The sequence below is a fragment of the Poecilia mexicana genome, unplaced genomic scaffold, assembly GCF_051168715.1.
Source record: "Poecilia mexicana isolate PSO_F unplaced genomic scaffold, ASM5116871v1 scaffold_13, whole genome shotgun sequence".
In the NCBI taxonomy this organism is placed as follows: Eukaryota; Metazoa; Chordata; class Actinopteri; order Cyprinodontiformes; family Poeciliidae; genus Poecilia; species Poecilia mexicana.
The window spans coordinates 31803946-31821859 of record NW_028263382.1 but is presented as its reverse complement, the minus strand read 5'-3'; the positions used below and the strand labels follow the sequence as shown (position 1 = coordinate 31821859).

General features: G+C 39.0%; 2 protein-coding genes across 2 annotated transcripts in view; both read right to left on the bottom strand.

Moving 5' to 3' along the window:
• The window catches only part of nxn (nucleoredoxin), a 67837-nt gene extending 53749 nt beyond the window's left edge, over positions 1-14088 (bottom strand). Inside the window, exon 1 of the mRNA XM_015003642.2 lies at positions 13514-14088. Coding sequence (XP_014859128.2) covers positions 13514-13822 — 309 coding nt within the window. The 5' untranslated portion in view covers positions 13823-14088. The remainder of the gene's footprint in view (positions 1-13513) is intronic.
• A 1355-nt stretch (positions 14089-15443) lies between these two features.
• txndc17 (thioredoxin domain containing 17) lies at positions 15444-17118 on the bottom strand. Its single transcript, XM_015003643.2, has 4 exons — positions 16852-17118; positions 16629-16710; positions 16072-16147; positions 15444-15885 (listed from the first exon to the last, which is right to left on the bottom strand). Exons 1-4 carry the CDS (start codon positions 16994-16996, stop codon positions 15817-15819), a joined length of 372 nt encoding a protein of 123 aa, XP_014859129.1. The 5' UTR covers positions 16997-17118; the 3' UTR covers positions 15444-15816.
• Between the last annotated feature and the right edge of the window lie 796 nt (positions 17119-17914).

Sequence of the window (17914 nt, the reverse complement as noted above, 5' to 3'; positions counted from 1 at the left end):
AGTTATGTTTATTTGGTTTCCATAGAGAATCAATTAGAGACGCTCGTGGTCATTATGTAGCTACAGCTAATATTGACATATTGCTATGAGTAATTAACGGCCCATAATTATAATCTACTAATATTGCAGGCAAAGAAAGAAGTGCACCCTATCTCGGTAAAACATGCATGCTGGCTTCTTATTGCTTTTCAAGTCATGAGGTGACTAAAACTTCAAACTTCACCTGCACACGCAGGTGAAGTTTGAAGTTTTATTTTTGGCGGATCGAACTGAAGTCTCAAACTTGAGATGCAATGTTAGCCGTCCTAACTTGCAGAAAAATGGATTTTGAAAAAGTGGCTTTTTCAGCAGACCTGTGCAGCTTAAAAGTTTAGCAATTTTATTGAGAGAATTAGAGATATAAATAGTGAGATAGATAGTAGGTAGATTTCCAGATGTGTTTGTACAAGCCCAATGAACCAGCATGAAGCTAGCTGTCTAGGTAGCAACTATAGAAAGTATCTAGTTATCTAGCCATCCAGCTAGCTAGGTTACTATAGATTTTCAGCAAACAAAACAAAATCCTAACTGAGCATTAATACCTGCTACGTGAACATAGCCTTAGTGTATAAAATGACCAGCCTCCTCTGAGATGACTACTGTGGAAGCTAACCGATGTAACAAGCTAACTTTTACATTGCCTTTTTACTCTAAAGGCTCTGTGCAGTGAGCACATACATTTAGCAAAGTCAGTTTGTGTGAATTTAGTACCACTGAAACTAAAATCCTTCATGTGATGACGTTAAAAATTATGCACAACTTGCATGCATCTAGTAACCTCGCATTTAGAATAGCGTGTGCACCTTAGGGTTTCTGTAGTGGCAAGTAAACTCAGCTGATAAATATAACCCAGATATTCTATAGTAAAATAAATAAATCCACCACAGAAGTAATAATGAAGCCCTATGAATGTTTCCAGGGCCCCCACTGCAGCGCCGTAGTTTACTGTGCTAATTAGCTTGCCCATCACTGACCCTTAACACTAATTCACACATTTGTCCCCAACAGTCATATGACTCAAATACACACACACACACACAGTATTAACTTTGCTATATTTAATGTTAAACTACTATATTGTTAAAATAAACTCAACAAACCCAGCTGCAGATGTTTCTGCACATTTCGATTCAGAACTGAAACAAACAAACGCACTAAATGAGCCATATTCAACAGTGCTTGTTTGTGTGCGCCGTCTCCTGGAAGAGCAGGAGCCGTGTGCACCTGCAAATTATCCCAATTGACTCTCTGGTTATTAGAAAAATAATAAGCCACCTACAGGCCAGGAGCTCCGCTTCAACGGGATTCCCCTGCATTTTCCTCCACTCTCTCTCTTAATGCAAGGTGCCAATTTAGCAAGGCGAGCATTTAAATAATCCTCATAGTGCTGGAACGCAGTTAAGTTGCTGAGCAGCAACAAAAACGTCATTTACAAATTCTTATAAGCTTAGCTCTCGCTGAAGCTTTTAAAAAGCAAAATAAATAAATAAAAATTTCTTAGCCGCTCCACGAGGGCTGACTTAAAGTGCCGATTCAGCGTTCAAGATTTTTTGGGGAAGCCAAATGCAGTGACGTCCGACCTCATTAGAAACACAGGATGCCACGCGAGGGCCGGCTCGCTGTAAATGTACCGCCTGTCCAACAGTAAACCGAGGATCAGCCATCAGTAAAGAGCCATTAATCCACATTATGGAGGGATCCACATCAAAACCTGACATGAACATAAGCTGCTAGAAACACAGATGACGGAGCACGAGTCGCATGTGAAGCAGCTGTTTAGAATTAAGGGGGAGACTGGATCTAATGTCGCAGTGGACGAGGAACACAGGAGCACAGGCGTCTTTACACCGAGGCCGGGCCGTTTCTGTGGGTTTAATAGTGTTAAGTTTTTTGACGGGCAGGGGGGCTGACAAGTGCCTGAGCAGAGACTCATGCTGACAGACTGCTGTTGGAGAACCCAACTGTTTGTATAGATCACAAAAGTCAAGAAACTGTACAAACGCAGATGAATTTTGAACTGTACTTTGAGCCTTTTAGAGACTGTGTGACATTTTAACAGCATAGCAAATACAGTTTTGTCTTCAATCTCTCTGCTGAAGTTTTGTTCAAGTTGTTCACTGTGAACAGGACCTGCTTGTGTTTCTATGAATGTTCGGGAAATATCATTTCTAAATATTGCAATTCCGACACAACAAAGCCTGTAATGAATGCTAATGCTAGTTAGCAAGGCCACTGTCGACAGAGGATGAACAGCTGTCCTCTAATGGTAAGTTGCTTCTCCGCTGTTGCCACACAGAGTAGCACATACACATGCGTGATTGATCATTATTTATACCAGCTTATTTATTCGACAGCTGCAGGTTTCAGCAAGACAAATTGAAGACTTTTTAATGCCATTTTGAATGAAATTTAAGACCGAAAATATTAATATGTGGACTCTCAGGGGATGCTGCTGGCTCTCATTGGTTGACAACAGAAGTGAGCTTAAAACAAAACGTCATCCAGCCAACTAGTGAGACATTTTCAGTTACCCATAATAAACGCACAAAAAAAAAGCTAGTTAGCTAAGCTATTAGCAGCTAGTTAGTGAATGCATCGGGTAATAGAATACGAGTGAAAGTTTTCCTTGACAGAAACAAAAAAAAAATACATATAAATATTAAATAGTCATGCCATGACAAAATATAACACCAGCACCTGTTATTAATGTATTTAAGGACAACTTACATTTTTCAAATGAATTTAAGACATTTTAAGGCCTTAATTTTAAATACATGAATTTATGATTTCTTAAGACTTTTTAAAGGATGTGTGGACAACCTGGTTGACCTCTTATTAAAGGTTAAAAGGTTACATTTAAAATAAAAAATATTTAAATTCAACCTGTTTTTTTCCACCTGGTCCTTATTGTAAATAGATAACCCATAAAAAAAGCTAGTTGACCGATATGATGCACTTTTTTTTTTTAACAACTATATCACCCAGCCCCAGAGATAAAGCCATCCTTTTTCTGTGAAAACCTGCTCTTGCCAGTTGCCTGATTAATCTCCCGGTGCCACAAACAGCAGGGCTGGTGCCAGGGTGCCATGCCGTACGCTGACACACTGGGTCTCTTTGTATGGCGAACCCATTTCAAGCAGGAGCTGCAGGAGCACTTACACTTGGGTGAATATGGCAGACAGACGGGAAGAGGAGGAGGAAGAGTGGAGGAGTGCTGGGTTGCTGTTTGCATATGTACCACTCTGCTTCCACTCAGTCAAATGGACGGACTGCGCGGAAACAAAAAAAAAATAAAAAATTTTAAAGTACAAATGTATCTTAAAAATCCGCCGCATCACTCGCCGATGGAGCACACGCATTTTGTCCCACCTTTGCAACAGAGTTAATAAACGTGAAGCGAACGCAGAAAACACGAGGAGTGCACATCCATCCATTATTGTGTTGCTTTTCATTTCGCTTAAGAAACACGATCAGTGGCGATGATGATGAGGAGGAGGAGGAAAACTGGGGAAAGCACCGAGAGGCAACATTCAATCTAGGAAAGATAACAAAGGGGCAAACGAAAGACGGCTATGGATGGCAGGATGCCCCTGGGGGCATCTGTGAGGTTATTATGGTGGGAAGGGCAGCTGAGCTGTTGTGTGGGGCAATTACAGACTGAAAGAGTCGGCTGACGGGTGGGATGGGGAGGGCAGCAGAGGCGAATCGAGACACGGTTACATTAAAAAACATAAAGCTGACCCGGACGAGGTTTGAGTCGTCAATGCGCTTATCCTCATGGAAACCTCGTCTGTACAAACCGCCTGTATGTCATCACCAGAATCTCAAATTATTGTAACGCTGAACTTTACTCTGCACTGGTTTTGGAGGCTTTCACTGGCAGATGCGTTAGTCTGGTTGTTGGACGACAGGCAAATGAATCATCTGTTGTTCTCATCCAGAGCTGCAGCAGACACTGTGGCGAATACATCAGCCGTGTCTGTTATCCTTAACGTCACTCCGCTGTGGAAAGTCCTGCCTGGAAACCACACGGCGTCCAGCGGCGGTCCAACTACAGGAGGAAGGTTGGGGCCACGGAGGGAAGTCAGATGGAGGCTGCAGCCTTAGGGATATCGCGTTAACAAGATAACGGGAGCAGAGAGGATTTTACGAGGCACACTGAGACTCTCGGAGTCTAAGAGAAAGTACTCGGAGTGCTTGGATGTTTCCCCATTTCTGTCTGTATCACAGCTACAAACTTTAACCCATTCTGGTCTGATTTTGGGTGATCAAAAGCAGAAGCGGATAGCTCCGTGGGTTATTTTACAAGTAAAAATGGTAAAATGCACCATTTATTTGCAATTTGTCCCCACTAGTCAGGACAATGCAAAGTCTATTAATCACCTCAGGTATAATGGCTTCAACCCTCTACTACACTGCAAAAAACACAATTTTACCTAAATGTTTCTTCTAGTTTCTAGTGTAAATATTTTATCAAACTTGAATTAAGACAAAAATAACTTAAAAGGAACTTTTCAGAAAGACATAAGCTTCAAGTTTATCTGATGTATTCCCTGTGTTTAGCTCCATTCATCATCTTCAAACGGTTTTTCTGCTCCAGGGCTGCAGAAGGTTTTGCCAACTCAAATTTAAGACTCTTCAAAGACCCTTTTAAGACGATTATGAATGGAATTTAAGAGCTATATCTCCATACAAATGTACAAACACTGACCAGGCGAGTGGCAACAAAATTACACTTACCCAATCAACGCAAAAAACAACAAAAACAAGTTAGCTTGCCAACAAGGGTATATAAGCAGGTATTAGCAGAAGCCTCAATTGTCTTGAGTCACAAAACACAATGAAGATCATAAATCATGAAATTATAAAAGAAGTTTGAGTCAGTGAAGCACATCACAATCCCACCACTGATGGCTCCGACTATGCATCCATACAGACAAGGTGACAAAAAAGAGGTTATTAGTTTTGCTTTCTTTCATTAGCCTCCTTCTTGTTATGATTTTATGACAATAAATTGTTCCATAAACGATGGCTGTAACGTTATTCTTTTGTGGATGCGGGTCCCGTTCAGGTCGTAGTAACATGAGCGACCAGGCAAAACAATAAAATAAATATTGGAATTGAGCATAAACACCTGCTATGTGGACATAGCCTACGTTACGTACAAATTAGTGACTTCTGGAGGCAAATGTTTTCCGTTGATTTTAGGGGAAATGTTAACAGAACTTGTTCACTCTCAAAGGGTAAACACCCCGGAGCTGCAGTTGTGATGACAGCCCCATTTGCCGTCGCCTCTTGAAACATTACATATCACCTTGTAAAGTGGCAACAATGGCCGGTGAAAGTAGAAGGCAACTAAAGCTCTGTGGTGTGAGATTGGACATTGGGCGCGGCCAGGCGTCCCAGCCCCTCACAGACGGCCTCGCTCTGTTGCCGTGCCCTGCGGCCTCCAGCGCTTTCATTGCAGCAGGTGTCTGAGCCACAGATTCTTTACATAAGCTCTTGTCAAACATGGCGAGCAGAACGCAGGGGCCGTCACAGCTGCACAACAATAGGAGTCAAACTACGGCAGCCGGAGTCAAGATAACGGTTCCTGCAAAGTCAGAGGCAAAAGTAGAGCAAAGCAGATGGAGCAAACCAAGTTTATAACAAGCAATTTAGAGAAGCTAAAGTGAATGGACGTTGTGATTTACCGTCTCAAGGTCATCGCGAGGCGACAAGCTACAAGCACACTTTACCTTATGGCTGTTTAAGCCCCAGAGGGTCATTTTAATTAACACAGGATAGATTATGAATGCACCACTGCAATTTGAACATTTTTATTTGTTCAAATTTTATGGATTTCTACTACACAACTCTGAACTGGGAAGGATAATGCATTATCCTTCAATAACTGCTTTCACTGAATACTTGCAATAACTAATTGCAGGTATTTAAAAGTATTTTTTGTTAGTTTGTTTTTTTGCTTGTGCAAAAGAACTTCATGCCCCGGCTGTAATAAAAGCAATGAATTTAAGTGGAAGCACAAAATCTTACAAAGTATTGCTGTCTATTTTCTAATGCAAATATCTTAGTACACTTGAAATAAGATGAAAAAAAAACAACAACTTTTCAGCAAGATATAGGAGCTTGTTTCAAGTTATTGCATCTTTATATTGATGAAAAAGTCAACATTAAAGAGAACTTTAACATCTTTAATATCTGAACTGGACTACTGCTCACGCCTTGATTCAACTGATTACCATTGGAAATAAATAAGTTATGTAGGGAAACAAAGACTGATTTAGCAATTAATCTGCAGATTGCAATCATATCAAAAATCCCGACTGATACTGTATAAGATCAGAGTTTAGTGCAATGTCAAGATGTTAAAATACAGTGAAAGTGATAACAAAACAGGGAAATAAAACTCAACACACCTTATTGAGTCAATTGAGGTCTTAAGCTACATGAAGTAAAAGCCAAAGGAAAACAATGGATCTTGCAAAGTCTTAGAATTTCTCACCATTTCTCCAGTTAAGTTGGGATGTCTGACACGTGCAAAAATCTTCTAAATGTTAGCAAATACAATGTTAGAAGAAAGGGTAATGGAAATTGTTTGCGGTTTTTTTCTTCACAGTTCCACAATCTCATTTACTCTTAAAAGTCTAAAAAAAAAACAGTTACATTTCTTCATGAGCTGTTTAACCAAAAACATTTAGGCCAATTTAATAACCAGCAAAATCTTAACACGTGTTCCCATGATTTACTGCTCAGGGTCAAATGTCTTTCAGTGAGGATCTGTTTTCCTGTTCAGACTGCACAGCTCACGTTTCCTGGCATTAGACACCGGCGTTAGGGAATCCGTGCTATAACTCTAAAAAGAAAAAAAAAAAACAAAAAGGTGCAATTTCACACCTTTGGTGTTCAACACCGTTACACTGTAATTAAGCATTTACTAATACTTTTCTGTTAGCAATGGCTTTTATGGTTTTGTTGGAAGATATTTTACATCACACTTGTTTTAGCTATTGGAGTAAAAAAATGGACTCCTGTGTCACATTAGCACATTTAATTCTTCAAAAGTAATGAGGAATTGCTAAAACTAAACTGGCCAACCTGACCAAAACACAGGAAATCGGTGCGGCCCCACGATCAGTTCCACGTTTAAATCGAGCTTTATATTCTTTCCCCCAACACAACATACAGTATCAACACTGATTGGTGAAGATGTTTTGTTTGCTGGATTTGTTTACAATCTAAGGTCTCTACAAAGCCTCAAACATCTTAGCTAAAGCTAACAGCTGGATCAAGAACCTCTAGATAAAACATTTAGCGCCTCCTTTGAAGCCACTTCTTCTTGTGTTCGGATAAGGAGGGCTACGACACCCGATGAGCGTGGCGCAATAACGATTTCAGCAGACTAGGGCCGTGCTGATGAAAGGCGTCCTTTACCCTCGCACTGAGGCTGCTGAGAACTGTCGTCACCTGGCGGGGAGCCGAGCGAGCGAACCGCAGAATCCAACAGGGTTTTTACCTGTGATGTGATCCCCCATTATTACAACGCAGTCAGGAAAATCTCTATGCGATGTAGATTCGCAAGATTTCAGTTTTGCACAACTCACAGCAATCGTCAGTAAAGCGACATCTGGACATCTACTTCCACTCAGCAGTAATGTATTCCAACAAAAAAATGGGTTCTGTGCTTCATGGAAATATGTTCTGTGATATTATGGTCTTTCTGGCTTTTAAGTCAAATGTATTCTGTTACCAACCTGAGTGTCTCTGGAAAAAAATAACCCAACAAAACAAAACAAACAAAAAAAAAAAAAACAGACTGACAGATTTCAGGTTAGCTTCGTCCCAATAACTGGCACTGTTCAGAATTTGAGCAGATTTCAGTTTTCTGTGAAGCTTTAACCTGCCGACAACATTTAATATGGACAAAACGACGAATGAGCTTTAAAATGACCTTCCTGCCATGAGTGGTCATAAATTATTTACATAGGGGGCTGAGGAGACGTCGAGTCCCGTGTGAGAGAAAAGACGCTTTAAAACAGGGTTTTATTAATATTTTAAGACAAAGACAAAATTAGAAATTTAAACCTTTAGCATCTAATATATGCAAGTAGAATTGTTAGCATGATTATTAGCCCTCATCTTCCGTCTGTGATGAGGGCTAACATTTACAAATTGAGCATGTTTCATGACAGGCTGGAAGCATACATTGACAGCAGAGAAATTAAGTGCATTTCTATTAGCCTTCTGTTTATGTATTGCAAGTCTTGCTCTCTCTCACCATCATGCAGCCTGAATTAAAACACGCAGCACTGTAATAGAAGAACTTTTTTGTATCACGCCAGGTTGTACAGAGTAACAACACATTTGTTGGCATCAAAAGTTAATAATTCAAACATGTTGAATCCAAAGCTTTTCTGTTAAATCATAGACTATAATGTGCCCAAGACACCAGTGTTTACAGCCATTTTTGCCATGATTCATTTATTTTTTTTAAGGTTTTGTTGGCTCGAGTTGTCTTTATTTGAAAGAAGTTTGACGGGAAAGAGGGTCGAACCTGCGACCATCAGCACGAGGACTAAGGCCTCAATATGTGGGTTGTGCTTTGCCCCTGAACCACCACAGCACCCAGCCATGATTTTTAATGGCTTATCATGTGAACAAACTTATTTAAGTGGGATTTTAATTTCTTTTATTCAATGGAAACAACACAGTTGCATAATTGTGTTTTTTCGACATTAGCAGAACATCCAAATCATTTTACGCACTTTTGCAATGGAAACGCGGCTACTGACTATGAATATAGACGTTTCTTCATTGTTTAGCAACAACTTCCACCTCAAAGAGCGCCGTTGTCATCGGTATGATGTGTCGCTGCGTAATTGGAAAAACTTTGGGTTTTTGGATTTCGGATTAAAACCTTAGTCTGCTTCTGGTCACCGGTCATCCCTACCTGACAAACTCCATTACTTAACCCAATAAATTATTTTCTTGCCCCTCTTTTTTTTTTTGTTGAATTAATACCTCCTGTAGAAAAGTGGAAACTAAAAAGTGAGAGTGAGATAGCTCGGTAAGTCATTGTAGGATATGGGTGGGCGAGCAGAGCCAGGGGAGGAAGTGAAGTCAGAGAATCTGACGTGGGCGGTGAAGCGTTGGAGCTCTGGACAAAGGAGTGGGGAGCAAAGAAAAAAAAACTGCATCCTTCACCAAGAGGTGAACTCTCCCTGATCCAAGAAAAAAATGAAGTCAAATAAAATGAAAAATTAAGAAAAAAAGCAACAACCTTAGAGCAGCTTCTGCTTTTCTCCACCTCCAAACTTAAAGACCCTGGTGTGCCAGGATGAGCACTGCACACACGAATCCAAAGACAAAACCATTCATTCCCCTCTGGTCCCAGTTAGCCACTTCCTGTGTCTTCAAGACAAACAAATCTGAAAACAATAGGCAGCCAATTACGGCTGCAACCAATAACGGCATTCATTATCATTCAGTCTGCTAATTATTGGCCGTTTATTTTTCAGTTAGTCAGCTAATTGTTTTGGCAAGGAACAATTAGCCTTTCCTTAACAAAATCTGTTACTCAGACTGGAGCTCAGGAGGACAACTCATTTCAGTTAAACTAAAAGGAAACACAGTAAAGTAGAAATGGTTGAAAACTAGCAACAATTGAAAACTAATTACAGAGCTTTCCAACATTTTGTCATGTTACGACCACAAGCCTGTGTGTGATTTTTTTAATTTATTTGGGGTTTTACATGACGGTCCAACATAGACAAAAAGCGGCAGCTTTTTTGTTGGTGGAAGGTCAAAAAGAAATAAATGAATTGGGTAAAAATACATGCCACTTTTCAAACTTTCATTTGTGATACAGAAGCTGAAAACAACACAGTCCGTTGACAAAATCACGCAACGTACCCAGCCCTACCTCCTGGCCCAGGGATCCATCCAAAGCAGTATTCATGCATTCTTCAATGTGATTGACAACTATGCCATTCCATGTAAGGCAACATGTTCAGTTGGAGCTCTTGATGAGCTCTTTAAGGCCCATTACGTGTTCGGTACGTCATACAGTGCTCCCTTAACCAACTTCTTCACCTTTCTCAAAACAATCGTTTACAACATGATAAATGTTGGAAAAACAAAGGAAACATCCAGAGTTGCTGAGTTGAGAGCAAGAATGCTTCATTAGTGTGACATATGTACAGTAACTTTTCATGAATATTGTTATGCTTATGACGTTACTAAAACGATGCAAGGTTTTGTTGTTTGATGTCAACCATCTATGTTACATGCAAATGACACTACTCTCTTTGTTGTCCCATATTGCCATCTTTGGTGAACATTGTTTTGAAGATGATTAAACTGACACTGTTACAGTAATTATGTCACTGGATCATAAAGTTGAATAAATATTGTCACTGTGAACTTATAACTTTGTGATTATTGTGATTGGTATGTTTTAAAAAAGCCATTTAATGCTAAGATTTAGCATCATATGATATAAGTGTAAAACACAATAAAATGTAAATGTTTAAGTAAATTTAGTGTAAAATTAACGCCATAAAAATAACAGTATTACTCTGAAGAGTGTAAACAAACAATAGTGTTAAATAATTTGACTCACTGACTTGTTGTTTTTGACACTAAAATGAGTCAAATTAACTCTGGAAATTCGACACTGGCCATAGAGTACATTTTACATTATTTTCGAGTGGGACCAAATGTTATCTAAAACGGAGTTAAATTCAACTCTATAGGTGTTAAATTGACACTTCGTTTTTTACTGTGTATGCAGTATTTATTGTATTGTTCGTCATTTATCGTGATACATTTCTCATGCATTGGTATCATGATGAATTCAAATGCAGTTTACTGTTGAGATTGTTAGTTTTACTTTATTTTTTTTCTCTCCACTGTTTGTTCAATAAAAGCATCAATAAATACCCAATAAATTTGAAAATACAGTCACCGTGTGCAGCTTAGTGATGCACTCGGTCACCACCAGTCACTTCTTTACGTGACCAGTGTCCTAAAGAAACGCATTACAAATAGGAATGTTTTTTCACCAAGAACATTATTTGTGTTCGTGGGGCTCTGGATTGCTGTGACACAAGACCACAGAGTCATACAGTTACCTAGAAAAATAAGTAATAAGTAGTTTTTAATAGTCACTTTTATCGTTGTAGCACCACAAAATATCACAATAAAACTTTTAAGCCCATATCGGCCAGCACATAGCAGGAATATTTCAAAACGTGACCCAGAGCCAAACAGAGCTGGACAGCTGCACACTGCAACACGAGGCCCAGACAGACAGACAGACGGACAGCAGGCGGACCACCAAGAAGAGCGCGAACAATGCCCATGTCGATGCCACAGATATTTTCCGCTCTGGGTTAGAGAACATAATGAGGCTGCAGTGCGACGGTGGACGTGCTCAGCTCCCCAGGACAACCCTGCCCTCGTCTTCTTCCTCCTCCTCCTCCTCCTCTTCCATCATCTGAGCCTCATTCAGACCTGGAGTTCATTATGAGGTGTAACGGCAACAATCACCAGCGATCAAAAAGAATTTACAGGACAATGTTTCAGTCCAATCCTGCCAAGCAAACGGTGAGGAAGGCTGCTGTGGTTTCACTGAAGAAGGTGAATCCTTTATTTATGGGAAAGTAGTGGAGATGGGAACTCGTATTGAAGTGTTTCAGTCTCTCAAGCTCATATTTTAATGTAATCAAATCCAAAAGATATTTTTGATGTTTCATTGCAATAAAAATCTCTGCTAATGTCAGAATTCACATGCTGAGGCGTTTCAGCCAATTTGGGACGTTTTTTTTTTAATGTCTTTTTTAATCATATAGAAATGCATGAGACCGACGCTGTAATCAGGATGCTGGCCTGGCCTCCAGACGCACACACACGCAATTCCTGCAACATAATCCTCTGCTCCATTGTTTGCAAAGACCGCCAACATGGCCGGGATATAGTGACACAGAAAAATGCATTTGTACAGAAACTTAAAAATCCACCAGCATGATGTGTGAGGTGGGGGGGAAAAAAAAAACACATTTCCATTGGATTGTTACAGCTGAAATTTTCTAAAAAAGCGATGTTTTATTCACACAAATCCGGAAATGAATAAGAAATACTCAGCTACGTTCAAAGTTATTCGGCTATAGAGGAAAAAACAAAACCTTGTTTTCACTAAATTTGAACTCATTTGGAGAAGCTGTAGCAAGTTTGTAAATTCCAGGATTTGCAAAAAAATAAAATTTAATTAAAAAAAATGCAAGATTAGATGCAGCAAACAATCAGTCAGAATCTGTGATCTGATTTTCAACTGATCGGCTCAGACTGATGAGCTGCAGGTCAAATACTGAAAATAAAAACATGAAATCCTGTAATTCCTTCCTCATGTGGGTCATAACTAGAAACTTCCTCCCATTTTTCATCTAAAAACAGCATGTAGTGCGATGCATGTTTTCTGGGAATTTAATAATAATAAAGGTTAGCAACATACGCTTTGATGTATAAACTCTGATTTTCTATTTCTCTCCAACATGCAGCACATTTGGCTTTTATAAGTTTTTGTGCCTAGAATTAGAAAAAAAAATTAATAAAATTAGAGTTTGTCAAAATGGACATCAGTGGGTCAGACCCCCACATAAAGCCAGACAAAAGACTTCTTGCCAGGAAAATAAACTAATTGGTGTATTTTTAAAAATATATATATATATGCATCTATATAAAAATATCATTTTTAAACAAGAAAAAAGTGCTTTCAAATTGATTCAAATCTTTTTGTGTGTTTTTTGGAAACACACAAAAAGCTGAAAATACTATATTGGCAGTATTGTAGGCCTTTGGCTATATGCAGCAACCTAAACTGAATGGACAAATAACAAAAAACAGGCATTAAATTGCCATAATCGTTCTCTAATTTGACGGTTCTCCAGCCTGTCTCTGGGTAAAATCATTAGTGTGTGGAAAGCGGAAAGCCAGAAGGAAGTCCAATGTGTTTCCCCTCCTAATAATAACTCAGGAATGTCTGCAGCAGCACATTTACGTCCAGATAGAACTGGGTGAATTAAAGTCTGGCTTATTCCAGCAGACGCAATTATCAACAGCCTGATTTATTAAGCATAATTCAGATAAAGTTATTAACAATGGCATCATACTTTAATTCCCTGATTAGATCTTGTGAAATGAATTAGTCTCAGCCCAGAATAGACTCGGTGTTTTTAACTCATTTGAGTTTATCTCATCTACTACTGATAATCTGCAGTTATCATGACAGATTATGGGCAAATTAAAAACATATTGGCTTGTTTAGAAGAATCAAACTAAACTCCAGATGTGCATAAAGATAGCGAGAGAAAAAAAGTATAGGCGTTTTGTTTCCAGTGGCTTCCAGGTCACTTGTAACCAGGGACTGGTCAACCAGGCTGGGCTGCCCTTCATCACCGCCTGGCCTCTCTCTTACCTTTTTGTGTCTGTCTTTGAAAGGTAACGCAGGCCACGGCATCTCCTGCAAAAAGTCCTGCCAGTGTTTCTGGTCCTGGTCGGACGACACGAAGACGACTTCCAGCTTGTCCTTATGCTCAGACGCCTTTTTGAAGCGGCTGTAAAACTCGCACAGGCTGCCGTTGAACTGCTTGCACGGGGCGTTCAGGCTGCACCCGAAGAAGAGCCCGACCAGGGAGAGTCTCGCGCCCAGAGACTGCACGTCCACCTCGGCTTTTTCGCTGTTCACGAGCCGCTCCCCGAGCAGACTCACCAGAAACTCCGACATCGCGGCTCGACACGGTCCGAGAACACGCAGCCACACGCAGGCACAGCCGTAACCCCCCTCCCGCTCCCTCTTCAGCCGAGGCTGCTGCACATGTAACCGCGGCGTGTGTTCGGGGCGACACCCAGCACTTCCTTTCACCTCCACCGAGAGCCGAGAGGTTTGTGAGGGGAGCTCCGAGCCCCGGAGATAAGGAGAGAGGCGTTGCGGTTGTGTGGGCTTCGCCACGGCTCTGCTCGTCCCTCCGCTCTGAGCGCTGTGCAGGAATGCGCCTCGCTTAAATCTCCCTGACTGCAACGGAGATGACTCCCATTTAGCATGAAATCGCTCATTTACGCCAGTTGTTGCTAAATAAGAGTTCACTTCTCCTGCATGTCATATGAGGGTTTTAATGCAGTAATACCTCAAAATGAGGCCAAATTAGACTTTATTTTGTTTTTATGTTTTTATTCTCAACTCTCTTATTTTAATATGTCTACTTACGCGAATGTTCTGTTTCATCACAAACACACACGCACACACATATTTGCTACGGGAAATTACTGTATTGATATAAGTTTTATTTTATATATTCTGAGTTAATTTCATTGGATTTTTGTAAACGCTGGAGCGACCCAGCAACTTCTAAAAGTCTGCTGCCACCTAGCGGTCATTACAAGAAAACAACATGTGAGGGTGCCTTCTTTATTCAGTCGATACTTTAGGACAGGGATGTCAAACTCCAGTCCTCAAGGGCCACTGTCCTGCAGTTTTTAGATGTGCCACAGGTACAAAACACTGGAATGAAATGGCTTAATTACCTCCTTCTTCTAGACACCTGTGCTTTTGGAGAACATCAAAAAAAGCCTTTTGCGGTGTGTTTCAGGGTCGGTCCGACACTTTTTGAGGCCTTAGCAGATTTTCATTTGAAGCCCCATTATACCAACATCTCAACACCAAATGCTTTATTGTTCCTAAGCTACTCTATGTAACATGCTATCACTAGCAAACATGTTACTGTTTGTAATTAGCTTACATCATACCAGTGTTACTGCTAATGATTTTAATCCTACAGAAGTAGCAAACAATATATATTTGGATTTTGAAATGCAGAGTGATATTTATGTGTTCCATATTATTTTAACTACTTGAAAGTAACATCAGCTGATAAAACCCTAAATTTACAGTAAACAATTTCATATTATATTTCCCCACGTGTGGCAGCAGGAGGAATAAATTGACCTGTTACTTGTGCCATGCTGTAAACATAATAAAAATGGTTTCCCATGTGTAATAACATTTAGTTTGTGAACATTTAGTTTGTGTTATTCAATTTTATTTTAAATATATATTTGTTTTATTTTATGTGATGGTCTATCATATAGAAATCTCAATAAAACACAGTGTGGTTTGTGGTTGCAAAATGACAAATGAAAAAGTCTGGAGGTGAGGTGGATGAATATTTGTGAAGATCCAAACGGAGACAAGAATCCTTAGAAACAACTGAACATCTCATGACTACTGCAGAAGCCCTTTACATGTTCTTTACACATCAAGTTTTGGAGGAGGCAGATGAAACTTTCTGGTGACCTCTGAAGGAACAGTTGACAAGAGGAAGACGTAACAAATTGCAAATAATGCACCGTTTTTAACTATTCAACATCAAATATTTATTTTGATTTATTTAAGTTCAATTGCAAGGCAATGGAAAAAAATTATCACAATATAAAAATCTCTAGTTGCTTTTTGAATCAACAATTAGTGTGTGTATGTGTATTTATACACAGTACTTTATTTACTGATTGCACAGCATAATCAAAGAAGAAATGGATCCTTCAAAATAACGAGTCGGGGAGCTGCATGTGACAGACTTGTCGATTTTGTAAAAATGCAGCTAGCGATGCCGCTGCACCAATTTATATTGAGATCAGAATTGGGTGATTATTAAGTGCTTGAATGAAGCAGTGTAAACTGTTGATTAGTGAAGAAATGTTGGCTCTTTATGAGCTGGGGACCATTCAGTCTTCAGTGAACATCATTTTCACCAGATCTGGCTTGAAGCACTCTTCCTCCACCAGCTTCTGAGGCTGCAGCACAAAGATCACAGTTAGCTTGTAGCACTGCCCTGATGGCAGATTGTATTTTTTTTTAAATTTATTTAAGAGAGCCTTTTTAACAACATTTGGTTTTTCAAAACATCTCTATCGACTTTCACATCCAGACTCTAAGTAGTCATTACTGTAGATTCAAACATTAAACGATGAACTACTTACTGTGCCGTATCGCAGCAGAGTGGGAACTCCAGTCAACTTCAGGGTCTTCTTGAAGTCGTTGTTTGGATCCTTCCAACTAAAGCACAAGGTAGACATTACTGCAGCAAACCTGTTTCTTCAGTATTCAAAAAACAAACAGGAATATCAGCTCTATAGGTTTAAAATAAAAAAAAATAAATAAAAAATGCAATTTGGGGAGGGGATGTATTATTCATTCAATTTTATTTTAAAAAATGCTTTTAACTTAAGATAAACAGCTCAGCACTGACCAAGCTGGATCTATCACAAGTCACAGACTATGAACTTGAACAGACATTGTTTAAATGTATGAAAAAAACAAATTTTTACAATTGAAACGTCATAAAGATAAACCCTCATCAAGTAAATCGAAATTGATTGATGACTTGTTTTTTTTCTCACTATAACATAATTTAAATACTATATGTTTTCTGTTTAATACCCAGTGTCCTTTTGACATACTACAGTCAGTAATTCTGCTGGTCAATAACGAATATTTCATCAATATTCCTCTTAAAAAGAAGAAGAAAGAAACTTACTATGGCCTATCTCCAACTTGACAATAAATGAAGACTGAGCCCTCAGGAAGATGAGTCAGCTCCCCCCTTACAATTGGCTCAGCTGAAAAAAAAAAGCCAAGAATTTTTTTTTTCTTTTATGCAAAATAAAAATAAATAATACAAATCTAAATATTTTAGAGCAACAAATGACAAACATTATGCAGCCAGTCTCGCACAATGACATAAGCTATATTTAAGTTACCTTTCACACAATCTGGACACCAGCTCTTTCCCTCGGCGTCTTTATTGCCTGAAAAATACGCGAAGATATCCTTCCCTTTTCTCTCAGACACCGCCTTACAGAACTCCTCGTATCCGTGCACGTTCACTACTTCATAACCGGCCATGCTTTCGATTGAGAAGATGTGAAATCTGACTGTAACTTTCAGTCTGAGCTGCTACAAACAGCTACGTTGGAACGCTGAAGTTGCAAAAGAAAAAAAAAATCAGAAGTTGAAGTACTACTTCCGGGTTGAGCAGCGGATCTTAAAGTGATCGAGCACGAGAGTTCGCCCATGTACAGCCGGCCGTTTTAACATAAAATCGGCTTCACTACACTTACTTTTTTGTAAAATCTGAAATTGCTTCATGACTAGGTGTGTTAGTTAATTAAGAGGTCTCTAATTATATTTTGACTTGACAAAATATCTATTTGAGATATTTCGAATTACAATTACATTCTAACTGGTAGAAATGACATCAAATTACCATAAAGTTGTAGGAAGATATCTACAATAAATTGCTGACTATCTGAAAGATATATTTCAGATATTAGCAAGAAATTCTCATTAGCCTTGAAGTAAGTTTTATTTATATATGTGCCTTTTTATTCTGACTAGTTATATTTCCAGTTAAAGATGTCTTATGGTACTCATTATTCATTATATCTTACATGTATTTTAAGATATCAGGTAATTAGATTAAATAAATCCAAATTAAATCGCAAATATCTTGAAAGCAAATAATTACAGGACAAAACTTATAAATATTTTTGACATTCCTTATAAAGTTCTCGATGCCTTTGAAACATATTAAAAAAATATACTCATCAAAATGTTCTTTAGAATATCTTAAATTATTATTCATACTAGTCAAAATGTAATAGTAGATATCTTAAGTTACCATTCGGGATAGTGAAATTGCATTTTTAGATATCTAGAAGTCGATTTTATGTTAAAACGGCCTGCCATAATATTTCGCCCATCGCGTCGTCTTTGCTTTATTTAATGTTTTTTAAAATAATTGTTAATATATGTATCATACTT

Coding starts and splice junctions, on each gene's coding strand:
- txndc17 (XM_015003643.2), bottom strand. CDS start 16,996: ATGGCCGGTTATGAAGTAGTGAACGTGCACGGATACGAGGAGTTCTGT. Junction 16,148..16,628: donor CAAGTTGGAGATAGGCCATA/GTAAGTTTCTTT, acceptor CTTGTGCTTTAG/TTGGAAGGATCCAAACAACG. Junction 15,886..16,071: donor CTCTGCTGCGATACGGCACA/GTAAGTAGTTCA, acceptor TTTGTGCTGCAG/CCTCAGAAGCTGGTGGAGGA.